Below are 26,928 nucleotides of genomic sequence, written 5' to 3'. Positions count from 1 at the left end.
TCTATTCGAATTCTCGTAACAATACCACGTTATGGTAAATCATAAAGAGTTTAGACTCATTATGTGAACAAACACTATAATAGGCTCAGATCATAATAGATAATCGCCGGAAGGTTGTGTATCAACAGTGACGTTGGTTTAACAACAGTTCAATATAAGAACAATAACGTATTATCTCCAAGCGTAACATTTGTTGAATGTTTGTTATTTTGAATGCTTGTGTACATTGTTATTAGGTACTTTACCATATCTTTATTGTTACGTAGTTATTCGAAAAAAGATGGCACCGACTTTAGAGACAATGAGGGGCACTTCACAGTTTTAAAAAAAAAATATAATTATTAGACAATTATATGAAGTGAATCCTCTAATTAACAAAGAAAAGTATTTAAAGGAACAGAAAATAGAATAGAACAAGAACAAAATTAGGAATAAACTAAAAAAGTAACTCGAGAACAACACGTAAAATTATATATTGTCTTTATTAAACAAATATCATGGAATAGAAGCGGATCAGTGGATACCTATAAAGATGGTTAAGAAATTAGAACCAGAACTAAAAAAGAAGAAAAGGAAGAGAATAGAATCAGACTAAAAGAATAATACATAAAAATTGTGTGTTGTGTTTATTAAATCAACAACTGTCACAACAAAGAACAAGAAGGAGAACATATCAAGAACTAAAAATTAGAATTAAAGAATAAGGTAAAATAACTTAAATATTTGTATGTTGAACACTTTTAGAATACTGTTACCATGCATACATACTTTGTTTTAATTAAAGCGAATTAGCCCATAAAGCGAATGCCTAGAAATATTAACATTCATGGCCATTTTTTTTGGCGTGAAGCTTTTAGATTATTATAGTGTGGAAATGAAAGAATCAAACAATCCAATTTAAAAATCTTTAATTAAGTTTCGGCGTTACATCAGTAAGTTTTCAAGCATATTTTTGTTTTAGTTTTTAATAGAAGTGAATGTCACTGTGCAATTGCAACTGCTGCAAGGGTCGAAAGTACTCTCCAATACAATACAAACCAAGGACCATCAAATGTGCAACTATTGCTCAATTAGCGTAAGTACCTACATAAATATTATTAGAATCAATGTGTCGATACTGTCGACAGAGGTCCAAATCTATTAGTTTCAACAGTGTATGCCTTCTATATAAACAGTATGACCACATTGTGTTTGTTGTTGCGTAAGGATTGATTAAGACCAATATGACCTTTAAATTGTAAGTAGTAACGTGTTTCGGCACTTGCTAAAATATCAGCCAAGTATGAGTTCATGTTATTGTAGGCTTGGTAAATTGGAACAATTTTAATGGCGTTGATCGCCTTGAATGTGCAGTTTCAAATCTTATTTGTTATAAGCTGTTTATTATCTCCAATACAAGCTGTTAGATTATGTTGAATTTAGATACAATAGTGGTAAAAATCTATAGATATTTAGTACTATGTAATTAGATTATTGACGTAAGCATATTTATATACGAGTATATACTCTCAAATGGTAATAATGTTGTTAAGGACAAAAAATATTAGATAGTTAATTTTACGACGAATAAAAAAACAAATTGATAACCTCTTTAAAAATCTATTACAGAAAAAATCTGTTATGCTTACACTTCAAGAGGATCAAATATTATTCATATATATTTGAACCCCCCCCCCCCCCCCCTGATCTACCGACCCCTGCCCTGACGGGGGCCGAAGTGCGGTGGCCTGAGTCGAGGTTCGAGCCATTAGGGCCCCCTCAGGCGCAAACACTGCAGTCCATCTGAAAGAGCTGACGCTTAACGTCGCTCCCCTTTTGCGGGCTTGGAGTGCCTTCTGCACTCGCCCCTGCACACGCGCCCGGTGAAGCTGTAAAGGCCATCTGCGGCCAACAGCAAAAACAGTGCGAAAAAAAAAAAATATTTGATACGAAAAGATATTCTTTTGGTGCAACTCTTTGAAGTATAATATTAAGTTTATTTATTGTATCAGCAAAGTTTTTAAGGGTCCCAATTTGGAATGTATTATGCAAAACTCTCATACTTGCACGTACAGCCGAAATTCATTACGTAAATGTAAAAATGTAATAAAAATTAGTTAATTAGTCATCTTTAAGTAAATTACTCTGCATGGTGATATTAAAATTGTATATAAAATTCAGTAATGCAGTTATCTAATTTATTTAAATAGCATTAAAAAGTCTTATGCATTGGCTAAATGTAACAATTAAGTAATTTTCGTCTCAGTTCATAACTTTCAAAATGTTGTAATATTTAAAATAATTTACAATAATAAAACCAAATTCTGAATAAATTATAAAAAGATTGGATGATTTTTAGTGTATTTTTCATTGGCTTTTTTGTTATTGTCTCTAATATTGTATTCTAAATATGTATGATTGGAAACTTACCCGAACATTATCGCCATCTCATTATAATAAAATTTGCATTCCTTTTATTTATTAACACAAACCTGTCAATAAAGTATATAGTTTATTTATTCTAGATCTTGTATTTGTAAGAAACGTTTATATTTATGTCCTTAGTATTAAGTATTTATAAGGTATAATAATACAATACAGAGATTTCTATTCATAAGTACTTCAGTTTATATTGGCTAGGGTATTGTTTGTCTAAATGTGTCTAAATTGTCTATTAGTTTTCTTAGTACCTACAGTACAAGTTCTGCTTAGTTTGGGACTAGAAGATATTGGGTACTATGTTTAAGAGAATTTATTATTTTATTTATGCACTGTTTGGTACTTAATGAATAGTTGATTATAATAGAAAATCCTTTTTATTTGAAATGGATGGCGAATTGAAAATTAATAAAAACATTAAAAATAATATTTTGTAGGTTTTTTCTTGTGTTGTATTCAATAAATAATCCTCTCCGAGACAGAAGTCCAATATTTTTTCTTTTATTGCGGTGTCACTTTCGAGTTACTCTCCCATGTCTTTCAATATGAAACGTAAACTTTTTGTACTACCATTTGTAGCATTAGAATTAGCAATGCCATCAATTCTGTAATCAACACACAATCACTGAGCTTAAAGATGAAGAATAAAAGAAAATAGACAAGCATATTTTATTACTACACAATAGATAGTACTTAGTTATTTCTTACGCAACAAGAATTACGACATAGAATAAGCAAATTTGACGGTCATTCAAAGATATAGAACTGATGGCGGGATTTACGCATGTGACAGTGGCTATTGCTATATTACTCTGTAAAATAAATGTGGTCATACATGTTTTCTCTGTATGGTGAACTGATGATGAACACAATGTGCTATCACTATTTTTCATTCCCCGAATGTCTTAAGATACGCTTACAGAAGCAAATTACAATAAAGTAAAGCAAGAAAAGGAGAAATAGAAAAAATAATGTATTTTATTTTTTCATAACATTAATGTTAATGCCGGATTATAAAAGTAGAGCGAAGGAGAAGAATCCGGTTATTTAGCGAAAGCATGAAAAGGTCTATACCTAATAATGGGTGAACCAGGTCTAAAACAGAATAGTAATGTAATATAATATACCACAATTTATTAGTCAACGAACTTTAATAAATAAATGTAAAGTAATATAAAAATAATTTTATTTATGAGATTTATTTTTGTTATCACCATCTGTCAAACTTTAAACATGCAAAATCTTTATCAGCAGGATATAGATTATCAAAAATGGAATATCTTCAGAAAAAGTTTATACAAGATTAAAAATCTTGTATAAAAATATGATTTCGCAAACTAGACAAATACAGTTATTATTTTTAATTGGCAACATTTTTAGGACTTCATATTAAGAATAATGTAAATATACTTATATAATTCCATTGTCTAATAATAAGTATAAACTACAAAAAAAAAAGTGTTACTTATGTAACAGTAAAAGTATAACTCATGATACAATTTCATTTTAATTTTCAATTACAAATTACGTTTTCGATAAACATAATATGACATAAGCAATGTCTATTGAACAAATGCAACCGCCATTAATATTCGTAATCAGAGTGTACGCGTTGTATATTAAATAGAAAGTTCAATAAAAATACTAAAATTATTTGTCAGTGAAAGGAAAATTGTAGGCTTCTCACACAGTTATGAATGCTGCAATAAATACATATAGTTACGGCCGCCATTATGCTTTGACAAAGTAGAGTTGTGAATCAGTTTAATAGGGTTGCCAGTTGTAAAATTAATTTAAGAAGATATGGTCGATTTTTTTCTATTTAAAGTATATTTTATTAGTTTGTTACATAACTACCTAATGGTTAGCTGGTAGAGAATGCCATATGGCATTAAGCTCGCCATTTGTACAAAGTTTTATTGTGCAATAAAGAATAAATAAATAACATTGTATTATTTATATAAACAAAAGTCTATTGCTGAATATCGCAGCTACACTGAACTCATGCATTTTTATCACTTTAGAAGACCTGCATCTATTTTTTGTTGTGTTTTTAATTGTCAGTCCATGATTTGTATGATAGAATATGTTTAAGAAATCGTACAAAAATGGAAAATATTTGAGTAAGTATACCCGCGAGAAGCATTTTTTTAATAAAACAATAAAAATAAGATTTCTTAATAAAAAAAAAATAAATAAAGAACAGTGGCTTCAATGACATTATCTGGCAATTTTACTGTTCTTATTTTATTCGAATAGAATAAACCGATAGACGACAAATTGGAACGGTGTGTCAAAAAGCACGTAGATTTCGCTCCACATCATTCCAATTTTGAATTTACTCTGCATAGAAAACACAAATGACAAGTTGGATATGGGATTGACATGGCAGTTAATCTAATCTATTGTTTGGAGAATTGTCAAAATCGATTCAAACACTATTAAGAGATTAGTCAGACCGGTTAGTTTTACCAGAGGGAGACTTTGTACAAAAATCGATTGTTTGGGTACCTCTGTGTCATTCGTGTTTGTATCGTGAAGCAGTTGTGTTTGCATGGCCGTGTTTCGGAGTGACACCTGAGTCCTCAGGAATGGCAACGCATAGGGGGTTTCATGGGCGAAACAGTATACTCTGTTATGTCCATGATACTGCTCATATCTATAGGCGACGGTTACCACTTTCCATCAGGCGGGCCGTCAGCTTGTTTGCCATTCTAAGTTGTATATAAAAAAAGAAAAAAGTCATTAGGTAGTACGTTATTATCATTAACTAAGCTACGAGAGTTCCATGGACGTTCATTAGCATTGTGTTGATAATTGTAATGCTGTTTCGTTGAGTTCTAAAAATTACTTCTAGCGTATTTTTTTTTTAATAATTTAGCAAAATTCGAGCAAAAGCAAGTCGAGTAAAGTAAATGTCACACATCATTTCACTGCTGTATTTTGATGTAACAATACGTAGCTAATTTGCTAATTTCATTGTTTTTATAATGAGGCTATCGTGGCAATAGCATGGTAATGATAAGTAATCATCAGATAGTGTGACTGTGTTAATATGTCTAGGTCAATTAAGACATAAGTCATTGCTTATATGGCATTTATGCAAGCTGAATTGCGTTGAATTATTACGTATATGAACTTTATTATGTGAAAATAGAGTAATAAATTTAAAACATTTGAATAGATTACAATATTTGTATATTAGATGCAGCACTTTCTAAAGCAGATGTGAATTTGTTTTTTCAAAATGTTATTCTGGTCTATGTTATCGGTATATGCCAGTAAATGATAATAGGTGAGGATGAAGTTTTTGTTTTATTAATGATAATGGAATGGTAACCCCGCCTGCGCTAACGGTATACGCTGGCGGGGTACCAGTAAGGGATAATAGGTAAAAATTAAAGGGCAAATCAGTTAGCCCATCGTGACGAATACACCATGGAATTCGGCACGATCGTTATGTGGGTGACCACGGGGAGGTCGACCTGATATTGTTAGCAATGGGACTGGTAGTCCGAAATACTAACAATTCTTTTCCCCCAATGGTGAAAAATTAGGTCAGTCGATCCGTCGAACTCGAACTCATCAATTCAACAGGATGGAATTCCAGATACGACCAGATGGAGGTCGACAGACAATCCCTTTTTCCCTGGAAGGGGGTAGGGACGATTCTACAGGGGATATTGCAATTAAATCATTATTTTCCATAACCAACAATATGCCATTCTATTATACACGTACTATTTGAAATGTTTGTTTGTTCGTTTGTGCCTACCCTAATGGGAGACAGGCGTGACAGATATGTATGTATGTATGTATGTATTCGAAATGGAAAAGGGCATATACTACTTTGAATCCCGGTCAAACGATGTATCCAGGTCTAATCTATCAATCGAATTTACAAACTAGTGTTGAAAGAAAATAAATTTGCTTCCATCTTGTAAAATTTGCATCCAGTTTAGATATCGAAGCGGTTCTGGCAATCTGGTTTTGTTTTTTAGACATTTTTTTTTCAACGACCAACGGTTGTGGTCGAGTCTCGAGGTATAACGGTGCTATCAAACATTTTAAATGAGTGTGATAGTCACTGGGGTTTTTAATATTTCCCTTTGAGTTATCAACTTAGTTAGTGCAATGTTTTTTTTTTTATACAACTTAGAATGGCAAACAAGCTGACGGCCCACCTGATGGAAAGTGGTAACCGTCGCCTATAGACATGAGCAGTACCAAGGACATAACAGAGTATACTGCTTCGCCCATGATACCCCCTCCCCCCCATGCGTTGCCATTCCTGAGGACTCAGGTGTTATTCTCCCGTATCCAGTAAATTTACGCCATATCCCATCCTTCAAACCGAAACACAATTGCTTTACGGTTGAAACACGAATGGTACAGAGGTACCCAAGCAATCGACTTTTGTACAAAGTCTCCCTCTGGTTAGAATGTGTGTAGTAATGTTCTTTTGAATTTAATTGCACAGTAAACATACAATAATGTTATTTACTAGTTTTGATAATTAGGTTATGTACCTAATTATCAAAACTAGTAAATAACATTTTGGTTAATATTTACCAATTGTAATATAATTTACTAATTGATTGTTGACCGTGACGTTGTACACGCGTTGAATATTTGTATTTTTCCATGGGAATTATATATATATATATATCCAAGGGATAAATATTGTAATATATAATTTTTTTGGGCCGTCAGCTTGTTTACCATTCTAAGTAGTAAAAAAAATAAAAAAAGTATTTTAATTTCTTATTTATTTTTATATATTATTGTTTCATCTATTGAAACTGATTGTATTTTAATCTTTATTAATACAAATAAGTATTTTTGGCTGCAATAAAATTCTTGTCGATCGATTATATCGATCGAATACAAATATCTTTACAAGGTCAGCTTTCTGATCTGGCATTAAATCATTGTCAATAACAATTATTAAAAATATTAAAGTAACACCGTCTGCTTATTTGTTATCGTTGATTTTCGATGTTTATTTGGGACGGGAATACATTTAAAGAAATAGATAGGAGATTCATTAAATTTACATTTATTATATCGTTGTGTATGTACCGGGACGGTATAGAATAGGCCACAACTTTCTTTCACGTGGGGGTCGTAAGAGGCGACTAAGGGAGCATATAGTGGAGGGATGGCTAGCAGCGTCCCTTTTTAAACATCACCATAGGTCTAACTGTGGTTGTCAACCCATCTGCCAAGCGTGGCAACTATTAGCAAATCCTCCCTTATGGGGAAGGCTATGTTCAGCACTGGACAGTTAATGACTTGTACAACATACAACAATTATTCGATATACATGTAAAATAGAGAAAAGTTAATAAAATGTCAGGTCAAAATACGAGAATATAATTCGGGACCATTCTCTCAAAGCATCAACATTTTCTCATTAGACATCACTATGTCATACTTGTCAAATTTTTATATAATGAAAAAAAAATGATTTGGAAGGTTTTCAAAGTTTGCCTATTCTGAAACATTCACGAATATAATAGCTACCGGCAAAGCCTGTAAATATGATGGTGAATCATAAGTTACTAGTGCCTATATGAACCTATTGTAACAGATGACATCACTCTATGGTCTATGATTAAACTCACTTGTGGCATACATTTTCATAGCTGACAATTTAAGCCGTTTCCACTTCCTAGAACGTAAAGTATCGGAGGATTTGGATATTTCTTTGAGACAGCCATTTATCTGCACTTTATCTAATCTATTTAGTGTGTACTTGTTTTACGATTGTCAATACGCAGTTATATTACCAGAGGGAGACTTTGTACAAAAGTCGATTGCTTGGGTACCTTTGTCCCATTCGTGTTTCAACCTTGAAGCAGTTGTGTTTGTATAGCTGTGTTTCGGTTTGAAAGGTATCCCACCTTTCACCCACCTTGGTGGGTGGATATGGCGTGAAATTACTGGGTACAGAGGAATAACACCTGAGTACTCAGGAATGGCAACGCATGGGGGGTATCATGGGCGAAACAGTATACTCTGTTATGTCCATGGTACTGCAGATGTCTATAGGCGACGGTTACCACTTTCCATCAGGTGAGCCGTCAGATTGTTTGCCATTCTAAGTTGTATAAAAAAAAAATATTGTTAGTTGCTATAAAGCCAAAGATATCCTCTTGATCTTTGGATTTATAGTAACCTGATCCTTATTCATATATCTTTCCAAGTGTTACTTATTCTTCTATCTATTTCTTTAAAATATATCTTAAAATTATATTTATTTCCATTAAAAGTATGGAAACCATATTGTTGTTTGTTAAAAGGAGAATGAAGTGTACAAATTTGGGAAAATAATCGATTTTATTTTTATTTTTGTACCTTAATGGATAGCTCCCTAACATTTTTCGCATATAGGGATAGAATAGATTAGATTTTTTTCGAGATGGAACTCTGCATAATCTTACTTTACCTGATGGTCCAAATCTAAGATCCCATGAATATACTTATTTACCATCGACAGTACCTGGGAATTGTTAATAATGCGGACTATCAGTCCTATTAATAGCAATATAGCCTGTCTAATCGATGGTTTCCACGTGGTCCCCCCTGGAAACCATCGTGCTGAATTCCTGGTTTATTTATCACGATGAGCTACTTGATCTGCTTTTCCATCTCACCTATATTATAGCGCAGGCGGAGTTACCATTCCATTGTCATTCATTAGAAAAATATAGCATTGATGGCTAATCATATTTTAGCACAATAACTCAAATAAGTAGGCCATAAAACATATTTGCATCGCTTCTATTTAATTTATTTAATGAGCGATGTTATACCTGTCCAGGAGCTCATTACAAACAATTGTTTTCTATTACCATTTTTGCATACTTAATAACATTGTTCTGTCTATCTCATTAAGATTAGAGATATCTAGTAAGAGGATTACGGTCAAAGATTAACTCGGCTTGAGGTCAACCGGGGATGGACGGACGACGCCTCGCGAATTGCGTTGACGCAATGTTAGAAGATTTCACTGTAGCCTCGTTTGATTAGAGTTCCTTGATATGTTTCGACCTCATCATTGCCAGCTGAATGTATAATGTTAGAAGAATTATTCAATTCATTAGATGATGACGGCATTAATGGTGTATTATTAGAAATATTATATATATATATATATATATATATATATATATATATATATATATATATATATATATATATATACATTATTTCGAGAACTACACATGAAAATTTATCCTACTATTATTATATTCGGTTGCCATCTTGCAACCCTATTGCGGTATATAAAAATCGCGATTAAAAAACAGAGGTGTGATATATAATATATAAATTAGGAGACCTTGTATACGAGAAACCAGGCCATAATTGTCTGGAGGTACCTACAACCTAGAACACAGAGATATGAGGGCTCAAAATTTTGTATTGTTTTTTGACTGTGCTTCTTTGGAGAAAACGTTTCATTGGTAATACATTGCCCTAAAAGGATAACAATGATTTTAATATCATAATATAAACCAGTTTTTTATTTTTTTAATCGACTTCAAGAAAGGAGGTTCTTAAAATGATTTTTTTTTAATGTTTGTAATTTCATAACTTCGTCAGCTCTAAATCGATCTGGAAAATTCTTTTTTTTTATTTGAAACGATAAATAGATTAGTCCAATAGAAATTTTACTAGAATCAGTCCTATAGTTTTGTTTTTAGAACAAAATAATCGGATTTTATGTGGGACACAATTTTAAATGTTTTTTTTTTATTAGTTCATAAAATGTATTCAAATGCCATATTGTTAGTGGGCACTAACCTTAACGATGTAACATCATCAGATAAGTGAATTCTGCCGGCTGTGGTTTAATAAGCTAGTTATGTTGATACCAATTGGATGGTTTGCATGATGGATGTTTACATGTACTATGACATCGTTTGTTAAAAGGTCATCAGAAATAATGATTTCTGTTGACCTTTTCCATTATGGTGTATCTCTATTTGTTACATGTTTATTATTTGGTTGTCTAACAGATAATGTCTGATGAAGTAATGACGTATTAAAATTACGTTGAAAGAATGGCAAACAAGCTGACGGTCCACCGGATGGAAAGTGGTAACCGTCGCCTATAGACATGAGCGTTACCATGGATATAACAGAGTATACTGTTTCGCCCATGATACCCCCGTGCGTTGACATTCCTGAGGACTCAGGTGTTATTCCTCTGTACCCTGTAAATATTAATTTACTAAAATTAATTCTTCTTTATAGACGTACAAAGGACAAGGTTCATCTAAGATAAGGTTCTTTGACCTCGCGAATAATTTGTTTAACCTTCTAGATGTGTAGTCCTTACTGTAAGACCTTCTGTGTCAGTTTGGTGATTTTATTGGTTTAATAAATGACATTTATACGCAATGGTAATCAACCTACATAGTTTAAGTCATAAATGTTATGTGTTGTAGAGATAGTACACATCAACTAGAATTTTTTCATCTGTAAATATGAACACTAACTAGGCGAAAAATATAAAATACTGCTTGTTCTACCGTGTAATCCTTGCATAGAATGGCCTATCTCTTCCCTTCGCGTAGGTGTTATAAGATCCTCAGTTAGGCTTCTAGTCTCTTAAAACAACACTAGAAGCCTAACTGTGGATGCGGTTCAATTAAAATTTACAAAATGTTATTTTTTAATCTGTTCTGGAAATTACGAGGCCTGGAATATTTAATACAATGTACATAATTAAAATTTGTTATTATTTACTATACTTTGTAAATTTGGGATTTATTCTGTAACGATAACATAATAAGAAAATAAAATTATTATTGATTGCTGGCTTTTACCTGCAACATCTTTCGTGTAACCGGAACATATCGATCGGGATAAATAGTTACCATCCCATATAGTTTTTTTTTATTTTATTATCTTTTTAAATCAGTCAGTGTCCAACTACTGGGTAAAGGCCCTCCATTACTTCTATTCTATTTAACATGCCAACCACCCATGTTGTCAACAATAAACAGGTTATAAACATCGGTCGTGCGATGTTCGCAGTACATATAACGCCTTCGCTCCGTGACATTTGTCATAACAATTTTACAGTGTGGGAGTGATTTTTAATAAGCTTTACACAGTGCCTCGAAAGGATCTAAAATGACACTTATCACACTGTATCAAGAACCATTTTAAATGATGGAGAGTAAGCAACCTAATTGGCTGTTTTTTAGACCATTTTTGGCGATCTGTTTTTTGATTGTCTATAATATTACATCACCACTACAACTGACCAGAGACGAAAGATTTGATCAAGTTTTAATCAAATAAATAATAGTAATAATAATAAATGTTGATTACTGCAATTGTCTGGTTCTGAAATTTGGATATTTTGTGTTATGAGGAACCAGGGAAGATACATCTAAAGCATAATTGTGAATATGCAATTTGGAGCCAATTTAGAAAAGTTATTTACCTAAATAACTTAATTAACTTAGCAATTCTTGTAGAATTTAGTTATCAGTAGAAGGTTTGTAAATATTATATTTTAATAGGTAGTTATTAGTAATATAAATTATTACATTTGTTTTTACTATTGAAGAGTCCCGCGATTGATCACGATCTCGCCTGATGGAAAGCGATGATGTGGTCTAAAATGGGGCTGCGAGCCCACGAATGGCTTATTCTCATTTGTCCTAAATTAGTGTAGATTATATTTCGGTGGAAAACATAAATAGGGAGATAGTTCCACTCCTTGGCCGTATGCATTAATTAATATGTATGTTATATATGAGTTTTTTCTTTCTTTTTTCATAGCTTAGAATGGCAAACAAGCTGACGGCCCACTTGATGGAAAGTGGTAACCGTCGCCTATAGACATGAGCAGTACCATGGACATAACAGAGTATACTGTTTCGCCCATAACACTCCCCCTGCGCTGCTATTCCCGAGGATTCAGGTGTTATTCCTCGGTACCCTGTAAATTCACTGCCATATCCCACCTTCCTTCAAACCGAAACACAGCCATGCAAACACAACTGCTTCACGGTAGAAACACGAATGAGACAGAGGTGCTCAAGCAAACGAATTTTGTACAGTCTCCCTCTAGTAGGTATGTAGGTACATATGTGTTATTTATTATCTTGTCAATTGTCCATATACGTTCATCAAACATGATTTATGGGATTCTATTGAGAGGCATAAGATAATGCGGAAGTTACAATTATATAGACAAACATGGACAATCAATATTTATTCATTTAATTATCCAAGCAATATTATGAATGTATCGATTGACATTGACATTGGTTGGTGACAGTTCAGTCGGCTTCTTGCATCGAAATCGAAAAGAGTATATTCCTTTTTAAAAGGCCGGCAGCACACCTGCAATGCCGCTGGTGTTGTGGGTGACCATGGGCGGCGGTAGTCACTTACCATCAGTTGAGCCGCATGCTCGTTTGCCCCCTGTGTTGTAAAAAAAAAAATACTAAAGGAAAATACTAAATGATGTTTTGAACCACAATTAGACGTATTTGCCCCCAACTTGCTGGGGTTTCGTCGGATGACCACAGAGTGTTTATATTTAGATATTTCAGATATAAATGTTATTTCTATTATTGGTAAAAAAAGTTACTGTTAGCCTGTCTAACTATTTTATTAATAGCAATTCTACGTACCATAGCCAATAATCATAGACAATTTGTGGTATCTTGTCTTGACCATGTTACAAGCTCCAGGATAAATATATTGCATCCTGATTGCGAGTAATGACGGATACAAAATATATGTAATTAGAAGTAATTGCTATACCTACATGACGGAAATTCTATTATTTTATTGTAAAAGGTTTCGTAAGCTCACATTTTATTTTGTTTTAATAATTACCGGTTTAACTGACGTGTCATTTGGTCGTGAAAGCTCGTCTAGTTTCGAGAGCATTCGGGACCCTTAGCTTTATAATCTACTAGCTGATGCCCGCGACTTTGTCCGCGTGGTATTTTTGTTTTTCTTGTTTAGTATGTATTGTTGTATGTACGTACCTATTTATTATGTCTGGAAATAGTGGATCAAAATTAACAAATGCCGTGTCGTTCTCACTCTTTGCCTTTGGTCAAAATGACTTTACTTAAGAAAGTTGTATTAAGCTGTATAAGTTACTAAAGTTTTTTTAACTATCCCACGGGAATTCTTTCATGTTCCGCGATTAAAAGTATCTAAAATGTTGACTGAGGATTTAAGGTGCCACCATGCACAACTTTATTTAAATCCGTCCAAGAGTTTCGGAGATTATCCCGTAGAAACAGGCAAACAGACAGAGAAAAAAATTGAAAAAATCTGAATGTGTTCTATTTCACTTCTAACATCCCTCTGACTTGGTTTTTAGTATTTTTTTTTCTATGTACAGACATTTGACTTCTACAGTTTTATTATATGTATAGATAGATATATATTGTCATACATTTCTTATATATTATATAGTAGGGTTGTACGAAGTAAATTACAGTATAATAAAATAAAAAAAATAAAAACAAGGAATCAAGAATTTAATTATCACCCACCGCTCCTAACGACGCTATGTGACACACAGACTTTCACATGGGAGTGCGGCCGGCTCGCTGCCGTCAAACCCAAAGCTATTGTCTACAAGCATTGTTTTGATACTTTTATTGGTTTGAAGAAATTTGTCGTAGAGTTTACTGATTGACTATTCAAATAGATTGTATAAGAAAGCGGTAGTACAATCCGGACATCTGTAAAATTTTTTGTGCGCTCAATAGTGTCTTTCCCATGTGATCCTAATGCCAACCAGCTCGGAAGGGCTCAGTCTCGACGACCGCGCATCGACCAATGCCAGTTCGCACGGGCGTGAGACCGCTTCGTTCATTACATTATAGATGCTTAGTTACTAATTAGTCGATTGTTTTCTTGTAGTTCCACTAATATTATAAATGTGAAAGTTTATAAAGATCAGTTGGATGTTTATTTTTTCGACTACTTTAATGCCTGACTTTAACACATTTGAATGGGGGGAAAAGGAAGTCTAATGAACCCATTGCTAGCAATACCTATCAGGTCGACCTCCACGTGGTTCCCCCTGGAAACCATCGTGAACAATTCTTGTTGAATTCGTCACGATGGGCTGACTGACCTGCTTCATCCTCACCTATCATGCTTCACTGGTGCCCCGCCGGTGTATACCGTTAGTGCGGGTGGCGTTACCATTCCATTATCACCCATTAAAAAAAACGCATTTGAATAAAATTTACTACAAAGTTATTGATATGCGCCAAATAAATATTTCTCTTTCTTTCTTTCAAAAATGGATCTTATATAAGATTTATACATAGTGTATTTTTTTATCATATTGATGATGATGGTAACTGATAGTTGTATTAACTAACTTGGCCGGCGGATTGGCAACTGCAGTTTGGTTTTAGTGATGTTTTAAGACCATACACCAGAGGGAGACTTTGTACAAAAGTCGATTGCTTGGATACCTTTGTCCCATTCGTGTTTCAACCGTGAAGCAGCTGTGTTTGCATGGCTGTGTTTCGGTTTGAAGGGTGGGATATGGTGTGAATTTACTGGCTACAGAGGAATAACATCTGAGTCCTCAGGAATGGCAACGCATGGGGGGTATCATGGGCGAAACAGTATACTCTGTTATGTCCATGGCACTGCTCATGTCTATAGGCGACGGTTACCACTTTCCATCAGGTGGACCGTTGGCTTGTTTGTCATTTTAAGTTGTATAAAAAAAAAAGACGCTGCTGCCTATCAATCGACCATTAAATATCTTAATCGCCTCTTACGACACGGCAAAGGAAGCGGTGGCCTATTCTATGCCGGGACCTATGCATTTTATTACACGTAGACAAAGTCGCGACAAGCAATATTTAGATGAAGAAAATCAATGACACGTTCACGATATTAATAATACCAGGCAGTTAGTTGCCTACATTGCCGCTCTTATCTTGCCGCAGCTTAGATAGCTCGAGAACTGTACCTGTTATCTTTAAAAGAATATGTGCCGATAAATAAATGCCTTAGACGGTTAAACATATATATATGACATAAATTGCACCAAAGATAACATAATACCCCACGTATATGGTCATTTAGCACATGATACCTTTTTATGGCAGTATGAATGGTGTATGATGTACAATTAGCCCTAATCATGTAAAGATGAAATAAGATACCAGCTCGTTATGAGATAATGTCTTTTATGTATTAATTTTGATTCAAATTATAATTACTGTAATCCACCATTTTATTGTTATATACCAAAAAAGGAATAATTTATTATTAGGGTTATTTTCCTGCTCATGTCTAAGTTGTATAGATTTTGAGGTCGCCATATTATGTATGTTTTTATCCATTGTTAGTATTTACTAATAGGGTCACTTTTTTTTCCTACAAAAATCCGTATATTTCCAAAACTAAAAAGATAATTATCTTTTAAACTATAATTTAAAATTTTTGAAAAAATAGAACACCTACATTTGTACCAACGGCACTATACATTACTTGTACTGTACTGTTTACAAAGTCGTTTGCTTGGGCACTTCTGTCCCATTCGTGATTCTACCGTGAAGCAGTTGTGTTTACATGGCTGTGTTTCAGTTTGAAGGATGGGATATGGTAGTGAATTTACGGGGTACAGAGGAATAACATCTCAGTCCTCAGGAATGGCAACGCATGGGGTGTATCATGGGCGAAACAGTATACTCTGTTATGCCTATGGTACTGCTTAGTACTGGGCCGTCAGCTTGTTTACCATTCTAAGTTGCATAAAAAAACTGTCCATTTTCAATATATAATATGTTTTATAATTGTTAATTAAATTTTATTCAAATAGCAATAATAAAGTTTATCGTATCGCAACAACGCCAAATGCGGAGGGGTTGTTAGTAATGCAGGCTACCAGTCCCATTGCTAGCAATATACCCTGTCAGGTTGACCTCTACGTGGTCCCCCTGGATCTATCGTGTTAAATTCCAGGTGAAATAATCACGATGGGCTAACTGACCTGCCTTTTCATTCTCACCTATCATCCCTCACTGGTGCCTTGCCAGCGTATACCGTTAGCGCAGGTGCGCTACCATTCCATTATCATCTATTAAAAAAAACCACCAAATGCACTGCACGATGCGCACACATACCTATATACATATGCACACATAGGCATGCAAGTTATTGTATGGACGCGTGAGTAGCATGATATTTGTATGAACTTGTACATCAACTATTCATAAACAGTAATCGGATATGCTAATAGAGTTTATGAATAAACATTCAGATCGTATTGTGATAGAGGTGGGTACCACTGTAGTACCATAGATAAATGGTAACACTATATATATATACATATTTTATTGGTGAAAATGGTATGGTAACGGTAACTCCGCCTGCGCTAATGGGATACGCTGGCGGAGCACCAGGTGATAGATGAGAATGAAAACAGACTAGTTAGCCCATCATGATGAATTCATCAGGAATTAACCATGATAGTTTCCAGGGAGAACCGCGAGGAAATCGACCTGGTTGGGTATATTGCTAGCAAGGGGATTCTCAGTCTCCATTACTAACATCAGTGAAGGATGATAGGTGAGGATGAAAGCGTCAGAATCGACCATAATGGCTGCCATTTTACTGATAATATAGCTTAAGCTAAACGGTCATGTATGTCGCTATGTATATATACTTAATATTCCGTCCTCTTCCATTCCCATGGGAGTTGTAAGAGACGATTAATGGAAGTCTAGGGATAAGCATCAGTGCTCCTATTTAAACATCTCCAAAGTCTAACTGCGGTTGCCAATCCACCTTCCAAGCTCTGGCAACTACTAGCAAACCCCCCAAGGGGGTGGTTTATTTATTTAACTCTTTATTGCACCATAAATAAAAGTATTCAATGACAAGTGAATAATTCAAGTGAAATACAGTAACATAAATACAGATTGAAATATACACATAAAGGTACAAAAGGCGGTCTTATCGCTAGGGCAATATGTTATAGGGGGTGGTTTATGTTCAGCATTGGTCAGTTAAAGGCTGATATGATGATGATGATGATGATGATTTAGCTAAAGCATCCCTATGAGTATAACAAATGTAAAATACGTAATGTGTATTGAATGCGAACGTCACTCTATTTATAAAAATTTCGTCAAGCTACAGGCTTTGCCAATGATTCGGACATACTCATTTACATACATACACTTAAACTTCGTCAATTGTGAACAGATTTTAATAAGTTTTTTACCTAAAAATGAGACAAGATTCTCAAATGAGTACGTGTTTTATTTATTTTTATTAAAATTATGGATTATTCGATATTATTTTGTTAAAATTAAGTATTACTTTAAAAAAAAAAAGAAAATTAAAGTTTGTTTCGTATTTCTTATTTTTTTATACAACTTAGAATGACAAACAAGCTGACGGCCCACCTGATAGAAAGTTTTAACCGTCGCCTATTGACATGAGCCCATAGACATAACAGAGTATGCTGTTTTGCCCATGATACCCCCCATGCGTTGCCATTCCTGAGGACTCAGGTGTTATTCCTCTGTATTCTGTAAATTCACGCCATATCCCACCCTTCAAACTGAAACACAGCCACGCAAACACAACTGCTTTACGGTTGAAACGTGAATGGGACAGAGGTACCCAAGAAAACGACTTTTGTACAAAGTCTCCCTCTGGTGAAGTGTTCTTATTTCCTAGTTCAGTCTTACTATATACATAACGAGTAAATTGCTTCGTAAATGTTAAGTATAATCAAACTAGATGGAATGAGAATCCTGTCGATTAGATTCTTGTCATGTGTGTGTGGGTACTTAACACACTGTCCCAGTTTGTGAGTGGCCAGTACGAATTTGGTGCATAGCGGTACACTCGAATTGCAAATTGCTCTTTAGGTTAAGATATTATAATTGTCGGAAAGTAAATTTTGCTTTGCAAATATTAGTTTTTTGCTCTCTGCAATGAAAAATGGCAGCTTTAATCATCACAAACACAGTACTATACTAAGCGGAGCTTGTACTAGGGCCACTAGAAACTGATAAAGATATTTAATAATATGATAATATGAAAGCTGAGGGAGAAAGGGATTGTTAGTAATGGAGACTGAGAATCCCATTGCTAGCAATATACCCAGCCAGGTCGACCTCCTCGCGGTTCCCCCTGGAAACTATCATGGTTAATTCTTGATGAATTCATGATGATGGGCTAACTGGCCTGTTTTTATTCTCATCGATCACCCTTCACTGGTGCTCCGCCAGCGTATCCTGTTACCGCAGGCGGGGTTACCATACCATTTTCACCCATAAAAAAAATAGTAATATGAAAGCTGATATGATGATATGAAAGCTGATATGAAAGCTAATATGTATATGTATACAATATGAGCCTTTAAAGAAAGAAAGAAAGAAAGAAAAAACTTTATTTTACAAGAAATATGCGACGGCACCCACACAGGGGTTAAAAAAAAAAATCCATATATTAAGAATTATAATAAAGAAACAACACAAAAAAATATTTATAAAAAAAAAAATATATATATAAAATTAAAAAAAGAAAAAATAAAACGATTCGTATTATAACAATTTCATCAAAAATGAGTGTGTGTGTGCGTGCGTCGCAATACCTGCAAAATGAGGTGCGTGCTCAGCATTATGCTGTAGTGTCAGGGACACTACAGCGCTGATTTTCAGCACGAGCCTCGCCAACCCGCGGGGTTAACTGTACACTGCTGGCCATAAGTCTCCCCTTGGGGGGTTTTGGCAGTAGTTGCCACATTTAATAGGCGGATTGGCAACCGCAGTCAGACTTTAGACATGTTTTAAGAGAGGACGCTGCTGTCCATCCCTCGCCCTTCCTTAGTCGACTCTTACGACACCTACGGGTATGGGTGGCCTATTCTATGTCTGGACCACACGGTTATATATATATATACATATACATGGAAACAAGACCAATACAAATATGCATATTCATGAAAACAAATTATTGTTTTATATACGGATTGAACCTACGACTAGCGGAATACGATGCGGTATGTTAAACCGCTAAACAGCCATGGTCGGCAAACTATAACTACATAAACCTAATGCAGTGGCTGTATGTTTGGAAAATTTATTGTAGATGTTGAATGAATTGAGAAGCTCATTTAAGAGCGTTTCTAACGAAGTAAAATACCGCCAGCAAAGCGTGGCAATTAGTTGCAAAATTCCCCAATAGTGGGGAGGCCTATGTGCAGCAGTGGACAGTTGATAGCAGATATAGAATACAATTCCATATATAATGATGTATAGCTATGTTGTAATTATTTGTCGATTTAAAAAAAAAAAAAAACTATTGAACAGTTGTTAATGCTTCAGATTGATTATTAAAAAAAAAATTGTTATTAAGCTATCACTAAAGCAACATATAAAGTGAAATGTTTTTAATAGTATATTTGCATGCATTCTAAATATGATTTAGTTAACGATAAACTTTTTAAATAATCAATTACAAATATTGAAACATGATGAATTGTTTTTGTTAATTGTCAGATAATTGCGATTTTGCTACGCCCTTTAGATTAGTTAAAATTTATTAACGCTTTTTAATCAAAACTACATAGAAATTGTAGGCGTGGCGCGAGAGGTACCATACGGTATACGATTTTACAAAACTGTTTAGTAAAAAAAAAATACAAAATGACATGTGGATTTTCACATGTCGTTTTGTTTTGAAGTTTCAATGTCTTTGGTTGTCGACCTTAGTACTCGGCTATCTAGGGGCCAGTGAAAGTAAAAGGTTACTGTTTAACTTTTCAAGTAAGAATAGGGGAAAAGCACCATCATTATAACTACTTTAAAATCATAACAATAGCGAGAAGAAATTTGTTAAATGCGCTTAAATTTTTTTACTTAACGTTCAATAATATTTATCATTTATTTATTTATTTATTTTTTGAAAATGTACAGCTGAATTAAAGTCAATACATAATCAAATTTATATATATGTTAAGCCATGAATCGTTTTCATATTTGCGTAATGACACAATTGATCGGTTTTTATATATGCAAAATATATACATACATACATATATATATATATATATATGTGTGTAAGTGTGTATATATATATATATATATATATATATATATATATATATATATATATATGTGTGTATATATATATATATATATATACACACACACACACGCATATATACACACATATATAATGATTAAAAAGTTCTATTTAGTATTAAATTAGCTACATCGTTTAAGTATATCTCATTTATGTAGATATTTTGATAAATAAATGTCTTAAATCATTAGTTTGGAATGTAACAAGGTATCTAACGCAATTGCAATACTTAGACGCCATTTATATTAAGTAAAACTTATTGAAAAATCTCGAATACTTTCATACGAGTTAGCAGAATTCTTAAAGAACTCTCTTCCTGTAGTAAAGTGTAAACAGTAGCTTTCAAGCGATTAGTACTTCTCGTTTTAGTTGGATTTAAGCATAATACTCGCATTCAAATGTTAATCCCCTTATTCATAAATACATCAAACCTGTCATAAATCTATTTTGTCTCTCTCTTTTGTGCTAAATTCTCAATTTGAATGGAAGTGACAAAACAGTGTAATAGAACTCATAGGTCTGTTGGAGGTCTTAGTTTTTATGCATAAGGGGGTAAGTATTTTTATAGTTTGCTGGAGTTTTATCGGACGACCACACAGTGTTTGTGTTCAGAAATTTAAAATCTAATAGTATTTCTATTGTTAAATCATTATAATATTATTCTATTTAATTGTAAAGTAATAATTGTAGTATATGTAATGAAAAAATAATCTAATAATTACCAAATTTAAAATTCTTTTTAGAAAAAAATAATTTTCAATATCGGCCTATAAATTACGGAGTTCTGAGATAAGAAAAAATAAACTACCGAATCAAGCAACTCCTCCTTTTTGAAGTCAGTTAAAATTTTGCTACTGTGGTTACTACGATGCAAAGTAAACAAAGTCAGTTAAATTTGTTTACTTTACATCGTCTAGTTAAATTGATTCTTCTCGTATTATTGCAGCTACATTCTAAGTACTAGTGAATGGCCAATATTAAAATGTGATTTACCTAAATTATTTAGCTAACCAATTTTTTCCTTTTGAGTAACCATGGGTATCATAAGGAATACCTTTGCAGATTTCATATAACAAGTGATGAATTATGCCCATGGAAAACCCGATGTAAACCACTAGCACTAGATTTAGAGACGCCATGACAAAAGATAACTGCTTTATCCAATAACGAGGTCGACACAAAACCCAAAAATATTGTAAACACGTCAATTACGATCCGAAAATAGAAACAAATAAACATGTCACCAGATATTATTACACTATATCAAATCAATGACAATTTGACAGATTGGCTGATCCTGAACCACACACTTCATAGATAAGCAGATAATGATTATATTAAACCTACTGTTCGTTCTTTCAGATGTAATTACAAAATGTATCTCCAAGATACACCAGAGGGAGACTTTGTACAAAAGTCGTTTGCACCTCTGTTCCATTCGTGTTTCTACCGTGAAGCAATTTTTTTTATACAACTTAGAATGACAAACAAGCTGACGGCCCACCTGATGGAAAGTGGTAACCGTCGCCTATAGACATGAGCAGTACTATAAACATAACAGAGTATACTGTTTCGCTCATGATACCCCCCCCTCCCCCCATTCGTTGCCATTCCTGAGGACTCAAGTGTTATTCCTCTGTACCCTGTAAATTCACGCCATATTTCACTCTTCGAATCGAAACACAGCCATGCAAACACAACTGCTTTACTGTTGAAACACGAATGGGACAGAGGTGTTCAAGCAAACGACTTTTATACAAAGTCTCCCTCTGGTATACAAAGTCTCCCTCTGGCTGTTATGTTTGTTTGGCTGTGTTTCGGTTTGAAGGGATATGGCAGTAAATTTACAGGGTACAGAGGCAATACTACAAGTTATTTTGATTTAAAAATTAAACTACTAAGCCAATTTTGATAAAATTTCTATCGGACCAATCTATAAGTATATCTTTTTAGACAAAAATTTATTTTTTTTAAGTTGGTTTATAAATGTTGGAGTTAAGAGGTAACAAGTATATAAGCGATGACAACGTCAAATGCATTGCAGAGTCAGTAGATGCAGTTGGCTCGGGACCGTTCTTTATGGCAGTTTATGGGGGAGGACTATGTCCAGCAGTGGACAGTTAAAGGCTGATATAACAATGATAATAATGATCATGATGAATTTGTATAAAAAAAAATTATTATGGTGCAAACTCCACTTGATTCAAATGAACGAAAAGCCGAGGATTACGCCTAGTCTGTGTAGGTACGACTGTGGCAAACACGCTTAAATTTCCTTTGTACTTGTTATTACTCAGTTGTTTATGTCTACATTAAAAAAATACGCTTCAGCTGACCAACAAATGGAAGTACAATAAGGCTATTTAAATAATCTACTTAATCTCATATTATATCTATTGGCATAATTTTAGTGAATTAGCCAAATATGACTTTGGTGTTTTTTTTTATCTAGTTAGGATTTCGCGTAGAAGGAAATACTATTTAGTAAATAAATTAAAAAAAAAAATAGATTGATAACCGGTATCAGTATATCGCGTGTGTTTATAACAAATGCTTATCTATTTATTAAATGTTTGTTTACATTTAACGCAAGTTCGATATGGTGTGGATACATCAAATTGTATTTCCTATAAGTAAGTCAATATTACGTTAAGTTTTTTAAAGTGTTTACCATCGTACAACTCGCCACCGATAGGGAGTTTATTCCTATATCTTAGAGCCTAAATGGTCGTGTACAGCGCGGTTTCAAAGATATTTCCTCTCACGAACGCTCAGGTTGAGGAATGAACTCCCTGTTGAAGCTTTTTCGAGAGACTATAGGATAAGATATTTCAAAAAAGGAATAAAGCGCCTTTTTTAGAGTTGGCAACGCGCGTGTGATGACTCTGGTATCGCAGGCATTCATAATCTACGGTAACCGCTTACTCTTAATTGGGCCGTATGCTTTTGCCACCTCAGTGGTATAAAAAAAAATTAAGAAGCCTTAAATTATTTTTTAATCTATTTGAGAAGCTTTATGCGTAATACTGAACGTGATGGATGCAGAAACTAATATAAACTTAAAACGTCCATTTTTTATATTCAGTGCATTGTAATGGTGTCGATGTTTTTCCAGTTTTTATCATCAGGCGGACCGTATGCTTAAATGCCGCTTTTGTAGTATGAAAACTATTTGAACTTGACCTTCAACTTGTCACATTTAATATTCTACAAAATGCATTGACTACACGATCTCTATAGACGCAAGAGTACTTTTTTATTTTTATCTGTTTTCACTCAGTTTTACCATAAAATATGATCGTTCGTAATTTCTTTAACATTGCTCAGTGAAAGTGTGAAATAAGCAATGGTCTGGAACAAAACATTAACGATTTTGATCTTCGCGTGACGGTAATAAATTTAATTTTAGCGATCCGTCTGCATGCTTCGTTTCTGAGGTCAAGGCTGTCTGAACATCATTCAAGAAGTAGGCGTGGGTAATATGGATACAGATCCTATATCTATATAGTGAGTTCTTCTGAATATTGATGGTGGAAGAAAGGTTATCATCCATTTTAGCGTGAATTTTTAGGGTACAGAGGAATAACACCTGAGTCCTGAATGGCACCGCATGGGGGGTATCATGGGTGAAACAATATACTCTGTTATGTCCACGGTACTGCTCATGTCTATAGGCGACGATTACCATTTTCCATCAGGTGGACCGTCAGCTTGTTTGCCATTCTAAGTTGTATAAAAAAAAATTCGATATCAATTTTCAAATGAGTTAAGTCTCTTATCCAATATATTTTTTTTGGATAACAGACTTTTAACATATACGTTATGGGACCAGTGTCTATATACTGGTCTCATAACGTATATGTTAAATGTATTAATTGTAATTGAAATATTAATTTTCTTTACATTATCTCTACCTCTATTAAGAAGTTTAATGACCCTATTATCTATTCATTAGTTAATGTTGTTTGCCAATTTCTAATAGGTTTGAGGTCATTAGCGTCCGACAATTTATTCGGCCCTTATCTATTGTTCAGGGAGGGGGTAGAAAAGTTTACTTTTGTTAATTTATTGGGGTCTCAAGCCAGTTTACTCTTTCGTTCGGTAATGAATGGATTTATTTCTTGTAGTGATTTTTATTATTATATATAAAAATGTGTGTTTTCACTCTTTGTGGGATTATTGTGCCTTTTATAAAGAAAAGACGCGAGGCTAGCCGTAACGCAGAAAGTGGTGAGTGTTTTGACATGGATAATTTATTCTCTGTAATAGTAGGTACATGTTTTTTTGTTGTATTTTATTATGAGAAGGACTGGCTGAAAACTAGCGCTGTGCAGCAGTATACATTGCACTGCGACACTTATAGTATCAGCTGAGCCAGTTCCTTTTGCCTAATATGAGACACGTCTTAGTTTAATACAGATTAGTTCTGTAGAAATTTTATTCAGATCAGTTGAGTTATTTAGTTTTTCTAATTAAAATTATTGGTTTTAAAACCATTTAGGTCGGTTTTTTTTATGGAATACAACAATTTAATTATTATCATTATTGTAATAGAGATTATCATAAAAGAACTGCTTAAATAAGTAATATTTCTTAATATCGAATGTAGAAAAATATTGTAAGATTATGCAATATATTATATTAAGTTCGTAAAACTGAATATTGTTATACAAAACGAATGCCCCATATACTTACTAAGCTACCGGTTGCTAAGGTGTTATGTAGTCTCCTGTAAACGCATAAAGTAATCAAGTTACAACATGGCGCCGGGTAGCGTCAAGCTGTCTAGAGTGCTAGACAGTAAATCCCGCTTTAATCTCACCATATTAAAGAGCGTAACGAAGTAATAGACAATTTGGACACAGCGAGATAATCCTTAGAACTTGATCTTTGCCATTTTTTTTTGATGGGTGATAATGGTATGGTAACCCCGCCTGCGCTAACGGGATGCGCTGGCGGAGCACCAGTGAAGGGTGATTGATGAGAATGAAAACAGGCCAGTTAGCCCAACATGATGAATTCATCAGGAATTAACCATGATAGTTTCCAGGTAGAATCACGAAAAGGTCGAACTGGTTGGGTATATTGCTAGCAATAGGATTCTCAGTCTCCATTTCTAACAATCCCTTTCCCCCCTAATCTTTGCCATTATAAATAAATTTGAATGAGTTAAAAAAGTACCTATTAAATGAAACATATACGTTAAATTATTTTTTTTTCAAGTTGAGTAGCTAATATGTGTTATTCGGGGGGGAAGAGGATTGTTAGCAATGGAGTTTGACAGCCCCATTGCTAGCAATATATCTTGTTAGGTCGACCTCCACGTAGTTCCCCCTGGAAACCATCGTGAACAATTCCTGTTGAATTCGTCACGATGGGCTAACTGACCTGCTTCGTCCTCACCTATCATTCTTCACTGGTGCCCCACCGGTGTATACCGATAGCGCGGGTGGGGTTACCATTCCATTAACACCCATTTAAAATAAATGTGTTATTTTATTCATAATATAAAATTATAAAAAACAAAAATAAATAATAATACGTGATTTTAACTGCCATCAAAAGTGGATGATTCTATTTGTAAATTGTTTAAGAGCTGTTACGTGTCTTATGTGCTTACTTATTATAATAACAAATTTATCCCACGTGGCATGTTAATAAATATATATAAATAAATTATAAATAATTAAAGCGAATGAGTTTGTTTGTCACTTTTTAGCGCTTTAACGTCACGATTAGTCGTCATATTTGACGTACACGTGGTTTTTTTGAATTGATAAAAATATAAGCTACTATTTATGCCGTTTACTATATAAATCCCGCTTATAAATACGAGATTTTTTTTTTTTAATTTGGTAAAGGTACTTATAATTATTTTCCTTAAGGTTCTACGCTGTTAACTTTCTCAGTTATACAATACTATCATACCTACTTGTACAACAATTAGTCCATTATCCTAAGGTTGTCTTGAAAAGATTGCTCTCAGCAATAAGATCGCCTTACTGTACTTATACAAATGTATCGTTACATTTATTAATTGTCTTGCTTATTCCATAATTTGTATAATGCAAATAAATTATACTCATTTATTTCATTCATTCAAAGACGAAGTCGTTAGTACTAATTGGTTTAACATTATTACTCATATCAGAATGGCTCACTCTGATGTCGTTTCTAAGTCGCTTTAGTTACAACAAAGACCTTGGCTTGCCGAAATAATGTTTTACGTGCCCTTCGAAGTTCAAAGCAATTGACAATAGCTTTTAAATGATTCCAAATCTGAACATGAATTTATCTTGGTAATATTATCTGTGAGTACATGTACTTTTGAATTAATGGTGAAGACCCATTTTGGAGGGGGGAAAGGGGTTGTTAGTA

The 26,928-nt window shown here is 33.9% G+C and overlaps 1 protein-coding gene across 5 annotated transcripts in view; it reads left to right on the top strand.

Annotated features, from left to right (window-relative positions):
- Positions 1–26,928, top strand: part of LOC113518148 (rho GTPase-activating protein conundrum) — a 105,124-nt gene that overhangs the window by 46,663 nt on the left and 31,533 nt on the right. The window contains exon 1 of one of the 5 annotated variants that reach the window (XM_031913206.2): positions 23,101–23,183. The exons of the other annotated variants lie outside the window; for them this stretch is intronic. Coding sequence (XP_031769066.2) covers positions 23,150–23,183 — 34 coding nt within the window. The 5' untranslated portion in view covers positions 23,101–23,149. Of the gene's footprint in view, positions 1–23,100; positions 23,184–26,928 lie in introns of those variants that run through there. 5 annotated transcript variants of the gene reach the window in all.

Source organism: Galleria mellonella, unplaced genomic scaffold (genome assembly GCF_026898425.1).
Source record: "Galleria mellonella isolate WM207_F2 unplaced genomic scaffold, CSIRO_AGI_GalMel_v1 utg171, whole genome shotgun sequence".
Lineage (NCBI taxonomy): Eukaryota > Metazoa > Arthropoda > Insecta > Lepidoptera > Pyralidae > Galleria > Galleria mellonella.
This window is presented reverse-complemented; position numbering and strand designations above follow the sequence as displayed.